The following is a 25396-nucleotide window of genomic DNA, read 5'->3' on the forward strand; positions in this document are numbered from 1 at the left end:
CTTGGGCTGTCAAATCATTTCCATGTTTTAGCATTAGACATGTGCCTCAGATCACCTACATTTATATATTTATGATGTACTTTTCTGCACTGGAACTTGTCATCCCACAGCTTTTGCTGTAGTCAGCAGAGATAAATATGTACACGAAGGGTGGTATTCATCTGACATTTTTTAGATATGTACTTAAGGCTGATGAATCATGCCAGTTTCTCACACTCCAGAATAAAACCACATTCAGACAGCATATTTGTAACAATCTTTGGCCCATGTTGTTCTCGAAGGAAGAGTCCTTCCTTCTTGTTGGAAGAGTCCTATTTACACAGTATAAAACTATGATGGCAATGGTTTCACTGTATAGACTGATCACATCTTCTAGCTCTGTTTAGTCTACTAGTATAAACACAGCGTATGTGCCTCCCACAAGGACCATGCAGGATCTGGAATAGAGAGGTATTTCATTTTCAGGTTTAAGTGTCAGAACGAGACAGGAATCCACGTGTAGCCTAAAACTAGTGTTTGTGTGAGAGCCTTGGGCATTTTGGTGCTTGGCTTTAGGTCCTCAGAACTGCCTAGTTCTCTCATTTGACTGAGCAAGGATACTGAGCAAGTACCTTATTGCAATAGTTCTGAGAGGGTTGATAATACTTATTTTTGAGGGGAAGCTACCCCTCAAAGTTTAACATTTCAGATAAGCAGCCTGAGATGTTAGATAAGAATTCACAGATAGGTGAATGCGCTGCACGCAATGGAAAACCATCAACTCAGTGTAACGGAAAATACAAGTCATCTTCTAAAGTTGGAGGTTAAAGTCTGGTAGTCACCCAATCTTTGCAATTTTATGTAAATTTTATACAAGGTGTTGTGCTACATAAATAGATTGGAAATCTCATGAGACTAGAATAGCAGCTTAAGGCACCTCCAGAATTTCTTCCTTGCGCTTGTCAGGTTAGTCATGCTTCTCAATCCCTGGTTAGAATAAACCAGAAGAATACTATAACAAGTTAATGAGGAAACAGTGCTCATTAATGCTACTTACTGCAGTCCTTGGGCAGACAAATCTCCAGCTAAAATGTTTTATTTATGCATTTTAATATTTAATATGTACTTATTTGATTAATATACTTGGGTTTACATTATTTAATATTTGTATTACTTATAGGTTAGACTGTGAGTATATTTATTTCATAATACATTGCAGCACTAATTGAACTGAGTGAAACAGCATAATGCATCAGTCTGTTTTTTCTATACCACATGTTTTTGAAAGCTAGATTCAGTATCTATATTCAGCAATGCATTTTACTGGTTACACTATGCAAAAGAGCTGTTTCTTCTCCAGTGAAAACAGCACAAATGTTTCAGATGGGTAAGCAGTTTGCCAATGGGCTTGTAAGGTGAAAGCAATTGAAATTAATTTCTCAAGAGAAAAAGAAGTGCCTTGGGAAAAAAAAAAATTAAAAAATAAAAAAATCAGGCACCATTTATTAGTTCCAGTAATTATTATTATGCTCCAAAAGCTTGCTTTCAATACATAACTCACAAAAAGATTTGTACAAAAAGATTTGTGGAGACGTGCACTTCTTTTGAATGTCAGAGAGGTTTCCGGTGTTTTTGCATTGATTCTCTTTAGCAAAGAGCAGTGTTCCAGGAACTCTAGAAATGCACAGCCCTTATTTTTCATTGCTTAGAGGGTTTTAGACCTTCTCTCCTTGAACATCAATACTAATTCTAATTAATTATTTCAAACAATATTCTTATTCCTTGAACTTCTCTTCCCTTGATACTGGCATAAGGAAGAAGCTTGAATGTTCTAAAAGTTGTGTCCAGTCCCTGAAGTCAGGCAAACTAACATCTGCTTGGAGTAGTTTTGGCATCAGAAAGTCCAGAAGACAAGACAGGGGGAAAAAAGCAGGGAAGGTCATGGCATAATATGGAAAGGGTCGAGGTAGACAGGAAGGGACGCAGAAATCCTTCTGCCTGTCAAGGTTAAAGGTTGACTTATATCTGTATAGTCTCTGAAAAGGAGAGTTTTAGGGGATTTTCAGGATTTTGGAATGAGTGGATTCTTTCTGACATAACAGCCTATGTCTTGGTCTAGGTCCCACCTCCTCCCCCAACCCTCCCACAGTCTTTATGTATTATCTGATTACTCATTCAAATCAATGGAAAGATTCCATTTTGCTCTGATGAAGCCTAGAAAAACACCATTCCTGTGCTCACACAGAATATATTTTTTCTTTGCTCCTATTCCTCTGTCTGCTTTGGGTTATTTGCTCTCCTGTCTCCCTTCTGTTCTTTGGTTCTGATGGTGGCAATTTCTTTAAGGAACTAGACATCAGTACCCTCAATTACTTTTACATCTTTAGTTTCATTACCCTAAGAAAACACAGGAGCTGCTGTTAAAAAAAAAAAAACAAAAAAAAACAAACAAAAAAAAAAAACCACAACAACAAACCAAAGCAACTTGCATTTTATTCCAGATATCATTATCTCCAAGACATAGACTAAAATTTCTGTCCAATCTGGCATTACTGGATAAATCTGGTATTATTTTGTTATACCAAAATCTTAAATTTCTTTTTAAAGGATTGAGAATAAAACATGAATACTGTAACTTTAAGAATTTTTATGAATCAGCTGAGCTGTGGACATTGATTGTAGAGTCACTTTTAGCCCTTTGCAAATGCTAGAAAAGCATGTCACTTAACTGAATTTTAAGCTAACACATTTTTCTTTGCATTTCTGGCAGTCCAAGAGCTAGCACATGGTCAATTACACTGGTACCATATAGTAAATCCTTCAGCCACAGCTCAAGTGTTTCTTCGAGCCCTGAAACTGGCCTTCTGAACAAAGTTGACTGAACAGTACAAAACACAGATGACTTGATAAATTTAGGTATTATACTGCAAAATCTTGAAGATTTTCAAATGGTTTGTAAGAAGTAATGGTGCCTAAGACATGAAACAAGTTTGATGTCCCAAGCATAGCCCAAACCTAATTTAAATGATAAATTTAGATGATTCACATATAAGTAATTTGGGATTTCATCTAGTATCAGTTACTCTCTATGGCAGATTTAAGAGAGGGAAATTACTTTTGGAAAATGCCCCCTTCTTAATTCACTTTTTAATTATTTTGATTATGCTTATTAAATGCCTAACTACTGTGACAAACAAAAAAATTCAGACATTCCATGAGGCACATGAATTACTATAAGACTGTGAAAGCAACGTACAGAAAATTGTATTCTTCTGTAGTTACACTGAGCTAGAATCATAAGAAGTCATGAGGGATGGAAAAGCTGTTGTTAGATTATCCATTGCAGTGCAATCAAATCATGATGTCTCATACTCCTAGGGATGTAAGAAGATGAAATGTTTGAAGCCTTCTGGGATATGTTTGGTGCTGCATCAGGCCTAAAGAATTCACCAGGGACTACCAGTTGTGTGCTAGGAAACTCATTTAAATGAGTTTCTTATTCCTGTCTAACTCCTTTTGTTCTGGATCTCTGCCATGCCCTTCCATTTTTTTCTTGAATGCATTGCTAAGATGTAGTGCAAGAGATACCTTCATTCATAGATGTGCAAGATTGTGACGAAAAGACTCGGGGTTGACTCTCGTCGTGCTGTCAGTTTGACAGAAGAGCCTCTTTCCACCTCCCTCTGGCTCATCCATTGTGAAAACGAAAATCAGCAACTCCACAAGCACTTTGGAAAATGTTGCCTGTATTCCAGTTTCCTTTTCTGTAAAAGGAGAACAGCGCCTTCAACATCTCATGGGACTGTAAGAACTAATGCAGTAATCTCTGTCAGGTGCATTGGGAACCCTTCATGGGAAGCACAGACTAAGTTCAACACATGGACCATTATTACTCCCCTGATAATGTTTGGTATTATACTGGGTTAAGTACCATTAATTACGGTGCTACTTATGTGGCTGAATCCCAATGCACTGTTATAATTTACTATCTTGTCTATATATAGCTGTACTTTTAATTGGATAATCAAAATTATGTTATTTCAGAGAAAGTTATATTTCCTTTTTGTAACTACATTTATGCAGGGTATTATAACCTAAATAGTACAACAGACTGAGTAATCAACAGTAATAAGTCTTTATTCTAATGTGAAAATCACCAAGAATTACATAAAAGAAACTGGCATAAAAACAAAATAGAAGCAGAAAAGGATATATGCACACACACATCAGTTCCACACATCAGTCTGGAGGTGACATTTACACCCTTAAATCCATCTTTGACTTTATTGTGGCAGGATTGTGCCTAGGATGAAAAAAATATTTTATTGTTTATTAGTTTAATGTTACATTCATTTTAAAACATTATGTGGAGCTCTGAGGAAATTAGGATGTAATAAAATTATCTAAGCATCTTCCACTATAGAAAATTTAAAGCATTTAGGTTATGAGATTGCTGATGCTAAAGACTTGCAACAAATTGCATTCTGTACTGAAGGTATCATGACAGAACACTTACTAATTAAATAAAATTAGAGACATATGGGTATTAATCTGTTTCATGACCATATCCAGGCATTGAGTTTTCACCAGCAATGGGAATATGATTTAGGGGAGTTTTGTCACATATTTAGAAACCCCTCAAAGTTCTGTTGGCTATTATGTTATCTCTACAGGTTGGTCTCTAGTGTCCAGTTATGTTGTTATATATAATGAGTACATATTCTCTGGCTTCCATTCTGGTTGAGGCCTTCAACTTCCTTGTATCAGGCACCTGTGCAAGATTATTTAGATTCTCTAGAGCAAATTTGCAGACAGACTGTGCTAAGTGGGTTGTATAAACACTTAGGCATCTGTCTGATCCTCTAAAGGACCATCTTGCATCCTATATCTTTGTTGCTTTTGAAATGTTGCTTAAATAAGCTGAAATTGAAGAGGGAAAGTGAATGCAAAAATCAAATTGAAGCATTTTGGGGTTTTTTAATTTTCTGTTTGTAGCATTTGACAGCTGCAAGAAATTGCATGAGAGGAAAAAAAATGACTTGAGTATCAAAATCTTTGCTTACAAGCTACTTTTATTTAGTAATCATGCTTGTTTAATAACCACAACTTGGAGCACATGATCCATAGGAATAAATAATTGTGTATATCAAAACCTGTAGCTTGTACCTAATGATATTTGTTTTATCAGGAATAACACAGAGTTGTTAAATAAATATTTTCTAATTTGGACATAAAAAGGGAAAACTGTTTAACAGAGAAGACTTTACATGTATGGGAATAGCAATAATACTTCTGGACTAAGGATAACATTTTCAAACATTATCAAATGCTTATTCATAAACAGTTTAGTGATACAAAAATGAAGCTTCATTTCAACATCATATTCTTTTTCTCTTTACTGTTTATTATTCATGTTTATGAACGGTGAATTTGCGATCCTGAAACTGAGATTAATTTAAGAAAATTAAGTTAATTTTGTGATATGGAAATGGCTCCATGGAGAAAGGATACATTTAGGTTAAGATATCCAACCGAGAAATCACAGAACAGAAACTAGGCACATGAAACTCAACTGACTAGACACGATACTTGACATATGAATTCAAAATATCAAATAATAAACTAAATATTTGAATGTATGCATTAAATCTATTTGAGTAAATTTGCATAATGAATAGCTTCATAAAATTTAGAACTGCTAGCAGACAGTTTTGCAAACAAGAAGGAGACTGCATTCACCCCATAATTTGGTCATAGTGAGCGATTTTAACCAGTTTTAAAATGGTGAATGAAATTCCATGAACGGTGAGAGTTTCCATCAAACTCATAGAGAAAAAATGTTTAGTTTTGCGATATACTTGGATTTTGCAAATTAATATTTTAATCAGACACATAACATAGGTTTATGTGTTCTCCTGACAGACCAGCAGTACTCATGGTCGCCTTCTCAGCACTTCAATGAAGAAAGATACTCTCCTGCTCCGAGGAATATGAAAGGATTATCTGGTAGTCGCAACCAACCACAGTTATGTTCAGCTCATACTTGTGGCTTAGCATCCCCTGAAGATTGTGAACACACCCACGACCATATCCACCATGGGCAGGAGCCAAGGCAATCATATCTTCTCAGCCCCACAGAGAGTTGCCCGATGGACCACCATCGTTGCTCGCCACGCAGCTCCATTCATTCTGAATGCATGATGATGCCCATGGTAATGGGCGATCACATGTCAAGTAGCACTTTCCCCAGAATGCACTACAGCTCACATTACGACTCAAGAGACGACTGCGCCATGTCTCACGGTAACCCTAAGATTAACCGTATTCCTGCAAATCTTTTGGACCAATTTGAGAAACAACTTCCTCTTCACCGGGATGGGTTTCACACTTTACAGTACCAGAGGACCTCAACAGCTGCGGAACAACGCAGTGAGAGCCCAGGAAGAATACGCCATCTTGTTCATTCAGTCCAGAAACTTTTTACTAAATCTCATTCTCTGGAAGGATCATCCAAGGGCAATGTTAATGGAACAAAGGGAGACAGTCGAGGGGATGACCATCATCATGGCCACCATTCCAAGCATAGCAAAAGGAGTAAAAGTAAGGAGCGAAAACCAGAAAGCAAGCATAAATCTGGAATGAGCAGCTGGTGGAGCTCTGATGATAATTTGGACAGTGATAGCACTTACCGAACCCCTAGTGTGGTAAATAGGCACCATGCAGATCATATATCCCACTGCTATCCTGAGGCGCTCCAGGGGCATTTTGGGGATCTCTCATTGAAGACTTCCAAAAGTAACAATGATGTGAAGTGTTCGGCTTGTGAAGGGCTAGCAATGACCCCTGATGGTAAATATATGAAAAGGAGTTCTTGGTCCACACTTACAGTAAGTCAGGCTAAAGAAGCTTATCGCAAATCATCACTGAACTTAGATAAGCCTCTGGTTCATCAGGAAATCAAACCTTCCTTGAGGCCGTGCCATTACCTTCAGGTAAGAGGAAGATTTTCTTAAGATTTGTAATGAAAGAAACATCAGTTTGTGACACAGTCATCATAAAAATACAAGGGTAATCGGTATATCTCAAAGAATATCTGTATGGCTCACCTAAAGCAGATATTCCATGAACATGAGAAAACTCTAGTTTTTTTCTTTGTTTATGGGGCACAGATTAAAAACTATAAAACTAGTGTGATATAAATTAGTTTAAAGTCAGTGGATGTGTTTTCATCTTTGGAGTTCACACTGAACATCTTGATAAAATGCATATATCAGACTGAAAAAGGGGCAGTTCTGCCAGCAGCCTGGGGTCTAGAAAAAATGTTTAAACACATCTGTGAATGACTGATTTTAAAAACAAGCTGCGTGGAATCCTATTTTTGTGTTCTTTTATTCCTTTTCTCTGTGTTTTTGTAAGTAATAGGGGAATGGATTTACTGGTGTACTCAATTGCTTTGTCTTGATGGTGATTACTCACAAACTCCCTTTTAGTGATTGGGTCACCAGAGATCGTATTGAACTGAGTCTCTTTTGAGACCATACTATAAGCTATCCTTATTGAAAGTTACATGGGTCCCTCAGGGAGATAAATATTTCAGGCCTGGCATTCAGACTATTTGTGATGGCGTTCTGCACACTTGTTTTCTCTAGCAGCAACCAAGAAGCTCCCACTTTTTCCTACATTTTAATTCTTATACCTGCTGCTTGCTGCCATTTGCCACCCCATAGTCATGCTACAGTAGCCTTTTATGATACTGCATGATGATCTGGATCTTAAAGTGATATGGGTTTAAAAAATAGCTTCCAACATACATTTTTAAGACATTTACATAATTTACATGGTCTAGCTCCAACACAGTCCCATGACAAGTGACATTAGCACATCAGGATGTACAGAGAACTACACTGGGAGCAGAGCAGAAAGGAGGGAGTGGTGGAGAGGATAACTTTTTCAGCTAGCTTTGCCACAGAAAAAAACATAGTATACAAATATTCCCTTGGGTATTTTTGCCATGTACAGCCTTCAAAGCCTGCATTGTTCTGAGTACCTTCTCTTTTATTTCTTTTCAAGGAACTTCTCTTTCTCCAGAACTTAACTGATTCTCACATTAACATGGGCAAATCTCCACTCCAGATTTATGTATCTTGAGATTTTTAGTTCCTGTGGGATCTGTAGAAACCCGCAAACACAGGCTAACCACAACCATTGTACTTCTGTGCAGAGCTCTCTCCCGTCTGAGCAACAGAGGTGCAAAACTAATGAGTCACACTTGAAGAGACAGATCTTTTCAAACAAATACACAGACATCCAGGTTCAGGCTTACCCTCTGAAATAGGGAAAGTTCCTCATTGCACAGAAAAGAAAATAAAGAAATTGCAACCCTCATAGCACTACTGTGCAAACGGATTCCAATTTAGACTGGCAGGTGTGATATTTTATCATATCCAAGTAGGGTTCTCATGTATGTAAAATAGCCTGCACTTTCCTGGAATTTTTTAATCTATCTCAATGAGCCAGAACTGGAAGTGCATCTTGTGCAGAGAGTTCCACTTGTGTGTTCTAAAACCATGTGTACATCTCCAATATTACAGAGATGTTTAAGTATCGTTAGCTTTATTCTTACTGTGACATACTCCTACTTCTACACAGATGGCTCTGGTTCCTCTACATCTCTGCTGGGGTTTGTGCTTTCCTTCTCATCATGTTTCATTGTTTCTTCTTCTTTACATCTCATTTTTCTTTGCAGAAGCCACCAGTTTTTACTTTTTCCTGGGCCTTCTCCTTACTCCTAACTTATATCAGCATCCTCAAGTGAATGTGAAACACTGAGTTCACAGACTAAGTTGATTATCACGAAGCTTTAGATCAAGCCCCATGGCAAGTGTAGGAAACAAGAAAGCACATTTTTTGCAGTCATTGTTTTATGCTTTTTGTGAATTGAGATGGCTACAGAAAGGAATTTTCACCCAGTAATTAGGTAGGTTCATCAACTGGCAGGTTTATCCAGCTTAAAAACTAGGAGATGGGAATTTAAGTTTTTGCTGCACCAGAGACTTTCTCTGCGATCTTTGTTTTTAAGCCCCTTTAAAAATGGGATAATAGCCCTAGGGATCCTATAATGGAAATTTGTTAAGAGTCTAGTGCTCTGTTACTACCATAAAGAATCTACAGTTGTGTCCAAGGCATTAATACCAGGGATTCTATAACAGGAATATTCTCATTACAAAATATTAAAATAAAATATATGTTCTATAGAATCTGAATATGCCATTCAGAGCATAGATACCCTTCAGACTGAGTAGCTGGTTTATTCACTAGCCCAAGGTCAGCAAACAAATTGAAGGGACCCTATTCTGTCAATGTTATAACTAAATGTTTAGTTTTTAAATTTCTGCTTTGAGGGATGCTGTGCTATCACACTGTAATCATTAAGACCAGAGATATAAGTCCCACTATTAGCTCTGCCATGAACTTTCTCTCTGACCCAGGAAATGTAATTTGTTAATCACTCTACACTTCAATTAATCTATCTGCAAAACTGAGAAAGGATATTTTACTTTTCCTATGGCAGTGTAAGAAGCATCACTAAATAATGATTGGGTAAAAATAAACATTAGGTTCAGAAACAGAAAGGTGGAGAAGCATGTCAGGATCCCTAGCCCGGAGAGTTTACTGCCTTGCTCCAGAATATCTGGCAATGATAATTCAAGGGATTCTGAAGTTGATTATGCAGCAGCAGATTTCCCTGAAGTGCACAACTGCACAGATTAGTGAAAAACCCCAGGCCCTTCACAGGATCTCTGTGTTTATAGCATTACAACACGTGATATTGAAAAACATTTCTCCTGAGTGATGTCAGCTATGTATTTTTTAATTAATTTTAAAGCAAAGCTGTGAAATTATAGTCATTCAGTGATCTTATATATGAATATATAAACATACCTCAGAATAAGATAAATTCATTTTCTATGTTTATATATTAATATTATAAATTTGTAATATATATGTGGCTTTTATTCTGCTACCTATTTATATGATGATTCACTGTACCCAGCTCACGTTTTCTATCTACTGGTCTCCTCCTTGTTATTTTTTCTTTCAACACTTGTATAAAATATTGCTACTTCTGTTTTCCACTGTAGAGTTTTGGTATACAGGGTCCAAACTGGAAGATGATGGCAGTGTCTTAAGCCTGTGCTCGAGACCATGTTTTGGGGCTTCAATTTTGTGTTCCACAGTAATTACTGAGCTACTTTTTCCTTAAAACTGAAACTCTGAAGAGTGAACAAAGGAAATTTCTTTCTAAGAAGGGAACTTTTACCAAATTCACAGATACCTGAAAACAGGAGATGAGAAAGGAGGTTTTGAAGGCATCTGCACATTATTTACTTAAGTCATGTCCTAGAGTTGAAAGCAGGTATTTCTTTAAGCTGGTAAATCTCCAAGCTTAGTCTCTGGCTCCTCTCTTAGAGTATCACATTCCCTGCTCCTCCACAAACAGTCCTTGAAGCTGGGGAATATCCTTGGACAGAGTGTGCCGTTGTTAGATTGATTCGGTCAATGTGCCCTCTTCCAGCATGGGTGGTCATCTAGCCATAAAGTGGACACTTTCAGAGAACAAAATTAGTAGAAATAAAGCTGTATAAAATAGTGGTTATTTTTCCCATCTAAAGCTCAGATCAGATTTGCATCACTCCTGATACAGTGGAGATTGTGTGTAATTGCAGAGAGAAGAGGGAGAGGGCAAGGGTGGAAAGCCCCTTTGGCTTCAGCTCATTGTTAAATCAGCTTAGCTGTAAAGTTAAACAGATGGATAGCCAGCACCACAAGAGCAGAGAGCGGCCATTTACAAATGTAAACTAATAGCATTTATCAGATTCTTGTGAATGATTAGCAACAGTTTTTATGTATGGGTCTTTAATTTCTGTTTTGAATGCAGATAAATTGAGCTACAAATGCCTTCCTGGGCACCAAACACTTCTATCATCTCACTCAGCAGGCAGAATAGCCTAAGTACATCACACATGCAGTAAAGTGCATTTTTATATAGTTTTAGCTATAGCAGCTGCTACTGTTTTCCATGTCATTTTAATTTTAATATAAAATATGTTAAGAAAAAGATAAATGGGTTGTGAAATCTCTTCTGTCTTCATCAGCTGTTTTGGCTAATTAGGTTCAACATGTATACAGTGCAATGACTTTGATTAATTTCACTCTGATATGTGTACTAGTGAGGGGCAAAGATTTTCAACAGGAAAAACGGATACAAACTAAATAGCTGTGCTAAAATGATGAATACAAAAGTGTTGCTTACAGTTCCACCACTGAAATACCTGTGAATGCTAGTTAAAGAGAATTCCTACAATAAAGCCAAAAGACAGGCAAGAGCATAGCACTCACCATAACTGAAGTTCTGGAGCACAGTGCTACGTGTCACTGATTAGTATTCCTCCCGCAGCCATTGAACAGCCTGCAAAGCAGCAAGCAATCAAGGTAAACATACCACAAGGTACAGTGAATGAGTCAGCACGAAAAAAGAAAATAGCATGTTGTTCTAAAAATGGTTTCAGCCCACTCCTGTCTTCCTAGTGCATTTAAGTACTAGCGTCATCCGTTACAGCAGTGGCACTGCTAAGCATGTGGGTAATAATGTCAGCTGTGTACACTACAGAATGAAAGAAAAGCACAAGAGTTGATCTCTCAAAAGAGAAAAAGAAAAAAGCAGCAATTTCAACAAGGCTGCTGGTTTAAGTTATGCCTACATGGAGAAGAGATTTGAGGACAAGCTAATGCATAAACAGGCATTAGGCCCTCAGTTACATTTTTCCAGGAACTCTTCTTGGGGATGGGACAGATTCCCACAAATGACACTGTTGCCCTTGAGAGGCACTCTTCTGGTTTGCGAGGATGGATGGATTTGAACTCAGTGCACCTTTCTCACCCCTTCATCTTTGTGAAACTAGATTGTATCTGTTTGCTTGACATAAAACCCATATATGAACTACAGAAACTATATCCAATACTCTACCAACTGATGCATACTGTTGAGTTAGCCAGAACCAGCAGAGTTTTGATACTAGCAGCCACATCACTACCACCCACACGGCCTTCACAATGATTTATGACCAGACACCACTCAAGAATTAACTGGGTTGTTTCCACAGCAGGGAGAGCTAGTAGTGATAGTAGGGTAGCAGGGTAGTCTGCATGCTAAATCAGCATGGACACATGCTGCGCCATTCTGATTTCCACAGCCCAGTACAGTCCCACAAGGACATCTTAGCTAGACCTGTGCCCTCCCAGTCAGGAGTGGAGATGTGCAAGAGACCTGTAATGCCCAGACAATAAGGGAAATGATGGGACAGTTAATGCCCCACAGTCCATTCACAGTGTTAATGTCAACCAACAACATCTGGTGCAGCACCAGGGGCCACTCTGTGTCAGTAGGGTATAATCCTGCCATACAGAGCAGCAAGCAAAACCATTCGTACTTGTTCCTTATAATGCTCTCTTTACCCATCACATCTCTGAAGTATAGTACTTACAATTTTAAGAGCATTAAATAAAAAGGATTTCATACACTTCCCTGTGTTTACAGCATGCTGACAGTTTCGTGTGTCACAAATCCCCGAATACTTCTTAAATACCCCTTCCAAGGGAAAAAGAAGGGGAAAAAAAAATCAAGAAAATATTATAGTATAAAGCTCTGGCCAAACAGATTACTGATATCTTGAATTACTGTTTTAATCACTGATTAAACAGCACACTGCTTTCATGCCCATGTACTAGGATGCTTATATTGGCTGAAATGAATTGCTGAAGCTTTTTTCCAAAAAAAGAGTAGAAATTTCAAAGTTAGTATTTTCTTGAAGCTGCCAAAGCAAGTCCCTATTACTGTAGAAATGTCAAAGCTAGGAGCAGAAAAGGGAGGCTGTGATCCCACTGCCCTTTAATCAGGGGGAATTGTCCTTCTTTATAATGTTAGTACAGCATGTTGCCAAATTGTTTTTCAATGTTTGCCTCACTGAGCTGAAGGTTGACCTTTGCAGTTGTTACCCAAAGGTGTCACTGGGTATGAAGAAGTTTTCAGCCAGGAGTAACATTATTTTATAGACCCAGGCCAGTTGCATCCGTCAGATGAGACAGCCGGGAACACGCACTCGGGGCTGTAATAACCACACTCTCTCCTATCCTGCAGGCTTGCTGCCTAGGGCACACCCAGCTCCTCTCCTGAGCAGTTTATACCCTTTTTCCTACGAGGAGGTGACTGTAAAAAATGATGAAGAATTCATAAATGTTGCTTTTTTTTTTTTTTTTTCCCCCATGTTATTTTGGCCATCTTACAGTGCTGTCCTTAAAGATTGTCTTTTAAAGTGGAGTTGCAGGTGTGTTTAAATGGCTGAATGCCTAGATGGACAAAGTCCATGGTACTTTTGGTAAGGGGAACTGGTCTTTTGAAAAGCGTGCAGCTAGTTAAGAATTACCTAGTAGCTAGACAGGAAAAACAATTACTCATTTCACTCTGTAAGCTAAATTATTGGAGTCATCTGTCAATCACTAGTTAAAATGAAAAAATGGATGAATGGCAAATGTGTATATATATATTTTATATAGCTTTTAAAATAATTTGTTTTAAAGACATGCGGTTTTCTTCAGTAGTAGCACTATAATAAATAGGAAAAAAAAAAAAAGTTGTATCATTTCCTGCTTAGATTAAATAAGACACTGTTTACTACAGGCCACCTTTTGGGTCAGCCCTGGGATGGGTGCCCTGTCTAGCATTATAATAGCTCTGCAACAATTGAGTCCTTGATATATCTGCAGTCTCTGTGGTTTCAGAGGTGCTGTGTGCATTGTAAGTATGTTGGGAGCACCTCTTCTTCCTTTAAGGACATTTCTGTCTCTTACTCTATACTTCTGTGATCATGTCTGTGGGGTCTTGCTCCACTCACACAGGTCACAACTCTGAATTTTCCTTTGTGTCTGCAGTGGTAAAGGAAAAGATGTTTCCAGAGGGACCTACAGGTGATTTTGGCTAATAGGTCATGCAATGTTGAGAGTCTGGGCTAAAGGGTCTGATGATACTTTATTTTACCATTTCTGAAAGTGGCTAGAAAAGGATGGAATAGTAAGGCACTGCAACGCCTGTGCTGTGCTGCACAGAGCCCCATCTGCCTGTTGGACGTGATGCAGTGAGGCCACAGGGAAGCAGGTGACCCTCTGTGAGCAGGAACGCATGCCTCACGCACTCAGTCTTGTCTACCACAGCCTCATCAGTCACAAAAACCAGGCTGGTTTTCTTCACTGTGTTGTGCAGATACCTGGGCTCCACTGTTTTTCAGGCAATTCAGTTTACCTCACCCAAAAGTATCTATCAGGAAAACTTGTAGTTAGCTTCAGTTGCTGATATTATGGTTCTTTGGGGTAAGATTTATTTCAATGATTGCCCAGTAGCATGGGTGTGGAGTGCTGCAGGCCAGCTGACCTCCAGGCAAGACAATGGGACTTCATTTATTAATGTATGCACAGCCCTAGGGTAATCACCGTACAGTTTTTATCCATCTCTCTCACTAGTACTGATGATTGTGAAGCAGCAGAGTGAGTTGGAGCAACTCACAAGTTCAGCTGAAAACTTACCTTTATTTAACTTTATTATTAGGGTCATTTTCCAGGCAGCACTCTAAGTCACCTTACCATTACTAGCACTGCTTGAAAAGCTGGATATTGCTTAAGGAAAACCTGCCCCACTTAAGTTGATGGTAGTATAATTTTAAAGTGGCTTAAACTGACCATGAAGCAGCATCCTGGGTCACTTACAAAAGGAAATATGCAGCCAGCTGGAACTCAGGTTTCTTGGTTGAATCCCTACTGGTTTTGTGTCTTAGACTGAGACATATATATATGTTCTCATTTAAGTACAGGCCAGGCCCTCCCTTCAGTCCAAGCTCATCTCATATTAAAGTTCTGGCACAAGATCTCACTGAGCTCCAGGCTTAGCAGGCTAAAATCACTTATAGTGTGGACAAGCCCACCACTGCCCTTTGACTGCACCTTGCTCCACCATGTCAAAACAGCACAAAGTCCAGAGGGTCTCAGAGAGACCTGGCAATATAGCAGAACATTTGAAGGTGGCTGAACTGCAAGGGTTTTTGCCAGCAATATGAGCACAGCAGGTCATGAGGTAGGCATTTGGCCCACATTCATCCAAACAGTATAAACAAAGCTACTGTCCTCACAACACTATTTACAGTATTTAACCATCCTCAGATTGCAATTCATATTGTTGCTGGAGACCCAGTTAGGAAACATAGTGCTGGTTCTTTTTTTTGAGTTCATCACTGTTGAGATATGAGTTATAAAGTATTATTTAAATGAAAAGAACACTGCTTTTTAGAAAATACAGAAGTGGTGACTAAGCAGTCCTGAGTACACCAAACGGAAATTTTCTTTCCATCAAGGATCAGTTAGTGCAGCTTTGCTTGGAACTACACGTGAAAAACTAAAATCAGGCAGTAAATAATTCTGGTACTGTCTGCCTATTCGAACATTTCCCGGCTGGAATATTATGCTTTTGTTCTGTGATCTGCATGGGTGTCCAGTCCATTCCCAACTCAGAAATTCCTGAATTCAAGTTGTTTTCAATCCAATGTAAAACATACATCGTTTGCGATCTATGTAATTTTCTTCCTCTTTCTGTGATAATATGACTGTTCATAGCAAAGCCTGGAGAGAATGGCTGGCAAGGCAAAGATGTCTCTTCCTTTCTCAGATTAGCTCCTGCCTTGATGGACAGCGTCAACAGACTTTTGGGGAATGCTGCAAGAATTCTCTGTGCTTTTGAGCTGTCAAGGAGTTCAGGGAGTAGGGGGGTGGTGTGTGAAAATTAAAGCTAATTACAAGGACTGGCAGTGCTAGTGGTGAGGAGTCGGCCCTGGCATATTTTGTAGAGATTTTTGAATGGCCTCATTGTATAATTCATATTCTTTGAACAATGAATCAGCACATTAAAAAAAAAAACAAAAAAACACTGAAAAAAACTAGTTAAAAATGAGCACTGAGTATGGTGTTGAGGTGCAGACACAAGGCTAGCTACTGAGAAAACAAAGTTTTATTTTCAGATAGTGCACTCTTCCCTCCTGCAAAAAGCTAATCCAATAGGGTCTAGAGTACACAGCCAGTAAACAGGTAAACGTCACTAGTGTCATTAACTTCAGAAGAAAATTCTAGTAATTGGTCAGTGTTCCTTCTTCAGCAAAATTTTTGAAAACACAGGAGGTCCAGCTCCCACCTCCCATTATATCAATGAGACTTTCTATCGTACTAAAAAGCATTTCTGTTTGCCTTGCAAGATTGTCTTCTACTTTCATCTACTTGCAGCTGTGCACAAAGGCTGTTTTTCTGAGGCTCCTTGAAGAAGGCACGATTTAAGAGAAAATCTCTTACCTACATATCAGATTGTGTCCTTTTTGGGGGGAGGGGCATGTCATCTTCTTGACCAGGCTGAGAAAGCATAAAATTACAAATCTTACATATCTATTATATAGTGTTTCATATCTTACCTTTCTTCATGTCATCTATAGTCTAATTTCGTGCACATACAGCTTCTGCTTCTAGTAAAATGTGAAGTTTATATTACTAAAATAAGATTTAGGTCATAATGAATATTTAAGTGGATTTTACATCTGCATGCTAATTAAATTTCACAGGACTTCTATGAGGTAGGTAATCCATATTTTAACCCTTGAGAATAAGAAATATCAATAATTGATAGTCAGCTCCCTCAGCTGAAGCCATATAATTAGAAGTGTTTCATTTTAGATAGTAAAGTGATATGCCAAATTTTAAGCAGATCAGCAGTTTAGCAGTAGATCACCTTTAAAATTCTGGGAGCTGGGACCAAATGTCATAGAAGTGGGTGGAACAAGAGGAACAGATCTTTTTGGAAATGCCAGTGGCTGTTGACAGTTTGATTTCTTTAGCTAATTCCTAAACTGAAATAAAAAACTTGAATTAACAGTGGTCAAAGTCCAGAATTAATATTTCATTAGTTCTTTGAGTTTTGACTTAAGTATTTCTTAGATACAAGGTTGGGTATTCACACTGCTAGCACTAGTTCCTGAATGAGAGCCTAGATTACCTATCTCTGATTAGATATAATGAAAAACTTTTTGCCCCTGAGTGTAGTCAAACATTGGAACAGGTTGCCTAGAGAGGGTGTGGAGTCTCCATCTTTGGAAACATTCAAAATCCAGCTAGGCATAATCCTGGGCAACCTGCTGTACCTGACCATGCTTTGAGCAGGAGGCTGGACTAGACACCTCCAGAGTCCCTTCCAGACTCAGCAATTCCATGATTTCTAGTTTGTTCCAGAATTTTGGTGAACTCATCCCTGTTTTCCCTGACAACACACTGTTGTTTACATGCAGAATCTGTGCAATCTTAAAATTCAGGTACAGACTTACTGCCAAAGTCCAGTCAGGGGTCCAAAATCCTTTTCTTCTGACAGGTCTAATCTGAGCACAACCAAAAACCCAACAGGAAGGACTTCTAACAAAATGCAAGGATGGCAGCTTTTCTTCTAAAACAAGAAAATACATTTTCATGGTAACAAACTGTGAAGATGTGAGTTCAGTTTCTTCCTTAGCCTGCACAAGGTCAAACACCCATCTTCTAAATTCCCAAAATTGCATTCTGAGCAGCAGGTTGTAAGGCAATTTGGAGAAAAGGCACTTCTTTCTTTGTTAAGATGCTCCAGAAGTTTTACCCAAACACCCTGTTACATAAAATTAATGTGAGTCTTTGACTCAGGGAGTATAACTAAGCTCCCTCATTCCAGGTAAGTGCCTGGATCACAAGGCTGCAACACACGCAGTCTTTTACATAAAGTCCTTCTCTTCTAACCAGCTCTCCCCAGACAATCTGTGAGTGTTTCAGGAAAACACCATGTGTTACAAAAAGATGAGGGGAGTATGCAAGCTTATTTACTAGCCCTAAATCTTCTCCTTCCTGAGCACTCCAATCATTATTGATTGATGGGCAGTAACATCTCCCAGTTCCACAGCCGTTTAGTCATGGAAGGAAAGAATAAGGCTGCTCAGTTCTTTGAAAATAGTATCTGAATTTGTTCTTCAGAAGATGGTTTTAAGCTGTGAACAGAAATGACAGAAGGGCTTTTCTGCTGACTGGAATCAGATACAATAAACCCAGGAAAGTAGAAGCATTCAAGATTTTCTTCATGTTTTGCATTTTGGTCGCTACCTAAAGGGACCTTTTGATTCCTTTTCGATGCTACTCTGCAGAAGCTAACTCTCCTAAAAGCCTTTTATGGGAAATTTAGGGTCCCACCTAAGGTTCTGGAGTTCACTCTCAAGATTAGCTTCATAAAATGTATTAAGTTTTAGGTACCAGGTGTTCTAATAAAATTAGCCCTAGGTGACTAATGTAAGATATCACAATGAATCAGTAGCAAAACAATTAAAAGATCCAAAATTTCCTGAACTTGGTTGTGTTCCTCACAGCAATAGTGCATAAAATTTATTAAAGAGACTCATCATTCTCTGTAATAGTTACAACCAAATCAGCAGCCAGTGACAAAATTAAATTAAAAGACCTAGACCTTGTCAGCTCGTTGTTCTTACAAAAGGAAATTCATATGGTAATATGCAGTCTAATTCCTATGTGGATAGAAACTGCATATACAAAGATTCATGTTAACATCTAGAACAGGAGGAAGGCCTTTTTAGACGTTATAAATATCAGCACTCATCACTATATGCAAGTAGTTAATTAGGGTAATTATTCCCAATTAGCAGCTGCAAGCCCTGCAGATGGGAATTTCAGGGGCTGGTAACCATTGTAAGAAAGCATTTCTGCAAGCTGCAAAGCCCTTTTCATGTTTTAGAAAATATGCATTTAATGACCCTCATGCATGCTGTTAAATATTTTTGTTAATATTCCAAAATAAAAATCTTTCTGTCATTATTATAATTCTTCTGCTTTTCTTTAAAGCTATGTTGGGGTCTGAGATGGCATGGATTTGGAAAGATTCTTCCAAGTATTTAACCTATCAGATAAACTAAATTATGAACCAAGCTTAACTGGAACTCAGATTTTGCTTTTATTCTCAGTCCATGAGGGAAAAACAATGACAAGGGCCCTTTCATTGGTCTTTGAAGACAGCAAAAGAACTCCGGCTGTTTTCCTATACTCTGCATGTAACCTAAGAGAACACATCGTCAAATTTGCTTGCCATGCTCCAGAAGCATTTTGCCTGTGTTCATTGTATTCTGCTCCTTTGAATGGCTGAAGGGTAAAAAAAATAGACATATTTTAATTGTGAATATGTTTTTCAACCATAAATGCTTTTGTGATAGTCAATGAGTAACTCTGATTAAAAGGCATTCTTGGTGCATTTTGTACCTCACAAGCATAAACAGAGCAAGGCTTCTTCAGTTTTTAGCTTTTATGTGAATTCATTTAACTTATGAATTCAGAAAGAAAAAGAAATGTAATCAACAAAAATAGTAAGGCACACAACTGTAAGATTTGTCCTCGTGAAGCTCCTTATCACAGTGAAGAAACTTAATTTTTTTGATACTTTAATGTAAAAAAAATCAGTCTTTCCTATCTTTTAAAGTAAGATTTCAACTTCAATCAACAAATAAGCCTATGTTTACTCATTTAAATCTGGTCCTTATCTAGTTATTTGAACACAGAATTTCAGATAAAAGAGAGTTGAGAAACTGATAATTTATTGCATTTGAGTAAGTAAAGTGTTATTGATCAATGTCTTTCTAAACTTTCTATCTAATCATCTTTGGGCTAAAATGAAGAGATTTCAAACCAAAATAATTATTCTATGAAAAAGTTATGAGTTTTTTTTTAAAAAAAAATACTATTAAGACAGAACATAATAACTCAGCTTTAGCACAGAAAACTGCACAGTGTGGTTTGCAGCGGGCCCTTGTGTGTCGCATTTGTGCGTGTGTGGTGAGGGTTGGTAGCAGGGCAGGGGGCCACAGAGGTGGATCTGGTGAGAAGCTTTTCAAAGCTCCCCAGCTTCAAGTCAGACCCACCTCTGCACCAAGGCCGGGCCGGTTAGCAATGGTGGCTGTGCCTCTGTGATAGCGTATTTAAGAAGGGGAAAACCTGCAGTATGGAGAGGAGTGGGATGTGAGAGCAATACCTACACAGACACCAAGGTCAGTGAAGAAGGCGGGGGGCGGTGCCCTGGAGCAGAGACCCCCCTGCAGCCCGTGGCGAGGGCAGGCTGTGCCCCTGCGGCCCACGGAGGGCCCCACGCCAGAGCAGGGGCTGGGCCCGAAGCAGGCCGGACTGAGAGAAGCCCGCACTGGAGCAGTCTGTCCCTGAAGGACTGCAGCGCTCGGGAGGGACCCACGCTGGAGCAGTTTGTGAAGAGCTGCAGCCTGTGGGAAGGACTCGTGCTGGGGAAGTTCCTGGAGGACTGTCTCCCATGAGAGTGACCCCACGCTGGAGCAGGGGAGGAGTGTAAGGAGTCCTCCCCCTAAGGAGGAAGGAGCAGTAGAAACAACGGGTGATGAACTGATCACAACCCCCATCCCCCTGCACCTCTCAGGGGAAGGAGGTAGAGAAATCAGGAGTAAAGCTGAGCCCAGGAACAAGGGCAGGGTAAGGGGAAGGTGTTTTAAAGATATGGGCCTACTCTGTTTGATTGGTAAATCAGTAGTGGTGGTGGTGTTCAGTGTAAATAGATGTCTTTTTTCCTTGACCATAATTAGTGCATGAGCCCTCCCTGTCCTTGTCTCAACCCCCGAGCCTTATTTTCTCTTCACCATCCCACTGGGGATCTGTGTGATCTGTTTCATCTCTTCTTATCTGACTTAATCTTCAGCCTCTCTTTTTTTTCTCTCTCCTGATCTTGCTTCTTTGATTTAATATCTCTATCTTTACTTGTTCACCATCTTTTAAAACTGCATTTCCTCCTTAATCCCTTTTTGGGACTCAAAGCATTAAGTCCATTCACTTGGTGTGTGGCTAATTCATGTACCTTGAAAGGGCAGTAAAGATGACAGGCAGCTCTTATTTAAATCTGATCCCCAAGACTGCTGAAACCAATAGGAGCATTTTCTTCAGCTCTGCAGTGAACTGTCTGCAGAAGGACTCACATATGACTTGAAAGTCTTTATTAGACATCCTGCTTTGCAAAATGTCCTCAGTATATGTTTAACTGGAATTTCAGATTTACAGTATATTGGTAAATAAAGTCATTGTACTGTTTAATATATATGAAGTCATTTTGTTGATCAAGGATTTGATGCTGCCAAGTGCATCAGTTCTGGTCCACTGGTGTACTCTGTCACATCCTTCTTTTTAATCATGAGTCATTATAATGAATTTCAGAGAGTTGCTTATACTGCAAGTTAAGCAAATGCTTAAGTGTGTTTCTGGATTAGGACCAGAGGACTCGGCACCTTGGAAGATTAAACAAAAAGCAAAGAATGAGGAATACTGTTAGAAACAGTCTTGCTGAGTTTAACCATAAATCTTAAAATAAGGCTGATTTCACTTTGGATTGTAATATTCTTACTCAATTCTCTGCCAATTTGTGGTGCAGAGAGCTATCCATCCACCAGCTGTGGATTATCTGACTACCAATCTTATTATTTGAAAAATCACATCAACTGCATGAAAGCACCTTCCACAAAATTATTAATAATTAACTGGCTATGTTCCTGATATTTTAGAGTTCTCTATGAATTATTTTTCAGTTTCTAACTAAGAAAAATGTCTAAGTGCCACTTTTTTTTTCCACAGAAGTTTACCTTAAATCAGAATCCTATCCATTTATACCAAAATTACAGCTTAGTTTAACTTAAATATTTCATCCACCTTCCTGAAAAGCAGCCAAAGCCCCATTTAAGAAGAATTGGTATAACACTCTGAAGTGCTCAGTTTTCGTTGAGTTTTAGGTCTGAGACACCTGATCAACTTACTGTTTGTCAGCTGGAAACCTGTGTGCAAACTTTTAAGAGGTTGAGCTAAGCTCCTTCCTGCAATTTAAAGCATGTCTACAAATAAATATTGCATCTCAGCTCACAAACCATGACTTGATTGTTCCTTATGTTCCAACATTTATAAATGGAAAATTTCTATCTTGAAGTTGGAATTAAATTGCTAAATCATTTGGGAACCTTAGAAATTTCTTTCTAAGTGATCTGTTTCTGAAGAATAAAAAATTCATTGCTTGTCTTTGTAAAAGGAAAAATTGAAGGAAGTATTTAAGTATATGAAAAGAATAATGCACATTTGTGTGTGGTTTATGTTCTCCATTAGGTACCTCAGGATGAATGGGGAGGATACCCAGCTGGTGGGAAAGATGAAGAGATCCCCTGCAGAAGAATGAGAAGTGGGAGCTATATTAAGGCCATGGGAGATGAAGAAAGTGGAGACTCTGATACTAGCCCCAAGACATCACCAAAATTAACAGTTCGACCAGAGTCGCTATTAAAATCCATTGGACAGAGACCACTGGGAGATCATCAAAAGTAAGTTTCGCTATACCATGTTAAACACCTTTCTGAAGGTTGCCATGACTTGGTAACTTTTCTTTGTATCTTACTGATACTAGTTAGTATCCATGAGGAAATATGATACTGTAATTAAAAAGCCAACTTTTGAGTCTTTGTTTTAAAATTAGCCAGTTTCTTGTGATTACTGGATGAAAAACTCTTCCTCCATTCATATAACAAACCTGCTACTTCAGAAAGATTTATGTTTACTGAAATATAGCTGGTTTTTAATCAAAATTTTAAAATTCTGAATATTTTTTCTCTAGAAGGATTGTTTTATAATATAAGTCTTTGTTGTTTCATTGCTTTCACTGAAATAGAAAATACACTCTATTCTATACTAGATATAATAACAAATATATAATTGTATCCTATGTTGAGCATCTTACAACTTCTTTATCAGTACAATGCTTTATGTATCAGCTGTGTATTTAAACACATTGTGGAGGGTTTTGTTTGACTGGGAGGTAGGGATGGATATGTGTGTGTGTTTCATATTACCTACAATATGATCTATTAAATAACTAAAGCAAATTTTAAAACTATAAAATGAAGTTATATAGGTTTTCAAATAGATCTTTATTTTTCTCTCCATTTTATCCTTTGTATCATTTTACAACTAAACTCTAAGTATACTCCTGAAGACAGTTTCAGAGTGGTAGCCTTATTTCAAATCTGAAGCTTCAATTAATGTGACTGGGTGTTTCTCACGGCATAGAAAATTGATCTTTTTGCCTGGAAGAAATGCATAAAATGAAGAAATTAAGAGTGCAACCTTTGATCAAAAGTTGTTTATTGTTCTGTAAGTAGTACTACTATGCATAGTATACCATAGTGACTCACCTTTTCATAAAATAAAACAAAAACCTTAGTCAATAATGGTTTTGGTTTAATTAAATTAAATTATTTAGATTGCAGTCTGGAAGAAAACCATCAACTTTCATTATTATTGAAGAGAACATTTTAAACTCTGTAGTTTTGTATAGTTTACTCATGCATCTCTGTAGGCTCAATTCATATGCACAAAGGAGTCTGTACCATGAGCTGCTGTAAGGCTTCTGAGATACCATGAAACAAGACTGACAGGTCTCTGCTCTTGATTGGCAACTAAATCCAAGCAGGATACCTAATGGCATCTCGAAGAGTGCCAGAGACCTATGTTTAGGTAACTGAGCCAAATTCTGAATGTGAATCTGAAAGACTTGCTAGAATATTAGTTTCAATGATGAAAACATGGCCTATAATGTTAAGTATTGCTGGCAAACCTGTACCTGGCTGGTTTCCAAAGATGAGACAATGAAATGACAGTGGTTGGAAGTAACATTTGAATTTTTGATATCCTCAGTCACTGTATCTGCACTGAATTTTGGGTTTGAGGCATGCTGGTTCAGTTCAAATTTCAAAAGTCCACAGAAAACAAAAAAGGTGGTTAATTTTCAGCTTGGTGAGTATATATCAGTGGGAGCCAAAGCCTTTCAGAATGAGGAGCACATAATTTCTGAGCCATGTTGGAGACGTGTTGTGAATTCTTCAGTCTTGGATTTTCTCATAAATGGATCTGAAAGCTGTGGGTGTTGCAAAAGGGCAGTTATCCTTGTGGGATAAAATGTGCTAAGGGAGAGTAGTCTAATGTCTGTGGCTTATTAAGAATGACCCTTCTGGAGGCAACAGGAAAAGAGGAGACAGGTGATTTTCTCAGACTTCCACACATTGACCAGATGTCTTCCTGATGGTAAATTAACCATTTCCAGAACACAGACCTGAGTACAGAAACCTGACCATGTACACTGACAAGGTTGTGGAGTGGTCCCTCGCTGACTTGTTGCCTGGGTCTGTTAGCACTGTTCCAGCCACTGCCTGGCCAAGTTCTGGTCATTGGTGTAGGCCAGGGGTCATTCACAGAAGGCAGTTTGGATGCACCCATCCTGGTTTGGAGGGTATGTCATATCCATTGTAGTACCACAGACTAAAATATTTTTTCAGATACAGTTCTAACCTTCCAAGTACTTAGACCAAATAAAATATATACTATTCTGGTTTGTTTTCAGCTGTGGTTGGGCTTCTGTCATGGTTTGAACTTGGCTGGCAGCCAAACACCAGGCAGCTGGTCACTAACCCTCCTCGACTCCACCCCAGGAAATAGGGAACAGACAAAAGGAGACCCGTAGGTTGAGATAAAAAACAGTTTAGTGATGGTAATAAAACAAAACAATAACAATAATAAGAAGTACAAATAGGTAAAGCACAATGCTCACCACCCACCAAGCAATACCCATCCCCCTATTGTCCAGAAACCCCGAAAGAAAGAAGATCCCACCGTCACAAACACAGAAGCGAAAGAGAACCCACCTCCTTTATATACTGAGCACAATGTCACATGATATGGAATACTCCAATAGCCAGTCCAGGTCTGGCAAGCTGGCTGTGCCTCCTCCCAGCTCAAGAAAATTTAACTTTATCCCGGCTGAAAACAGGACAGCCTCCCACAAGTGAATGTAAATAGCAGCACAAATTTTCCTGTGAGCAGCAGGTCTCAGTGACTGCCCTAGACACCTACAACTTATAAAAGAGATCCAGACGTACATATGTATTCAAACAAAGAATATGTTTCAAGGAAAAAAGTCTTTCTGATCTGTTAAATCCTGAAGGCAGGTGGTTATTAGTAGGCCAATACTAAATGTTGTGTCTTCTGTCAGTTTTCCATGTATTGAAAATACACTGCTCAAAACATAATTGATTAAAACACGAGTGTGATGCTGATGCAGTATTCTGGGATTGACAGCTGTGCCTGTTCACGGCCCCAAAGGATTCAATGGCATAATTACCATGAACTGGAGTCAGAAAAGGAGGAAGCTTTTTGTAATACT

The 25396-nt window shown here is 38.5% G+C and overlaps 1 protein-coding gene across 4 annotated transcripts in view; it reads left to right on the forward strand.

Annotated features, from left to right (window-relative positions):
- Positions 1–25396, forward strand: part of DLGAP2 (DLG associated protein 2) — a 312584-nt gene that overhangs the window by 215897 nt on the left and 71291 nt on the right. For all 4 annotated transcript variants that reach the window (XM_026845663.1, XM_026845660.1, XM_026845661.1 and 1 more), the window contains 2 exons: positions 5902–6971; positions 22294–22505. In XM_026845663.1, the coding sequence (XP_026701464.1) occupies positions 5902–6971; positions 22294–22505 (1282 nt within the window). The remainder of the gene's footprint in view (positions 1–5901; positions 6972–22293; positions 22506–25396) is intronic.

The sequence above is a fragment of the Athene cunicularia genome (assembly GCF_003259725.1).
Source record: "Athene cunicularia isolate RWA chromosome 3 unlocalized genomic scaffold, athCun1 chr3_part1, whole genome shotgun sequence".
Classification (NCBI taxonomy): Eukaryota; Metazoa; Chordata; class Aves; order Strigiformes; family Strigidae; genus Athene; species Athene cunicularia.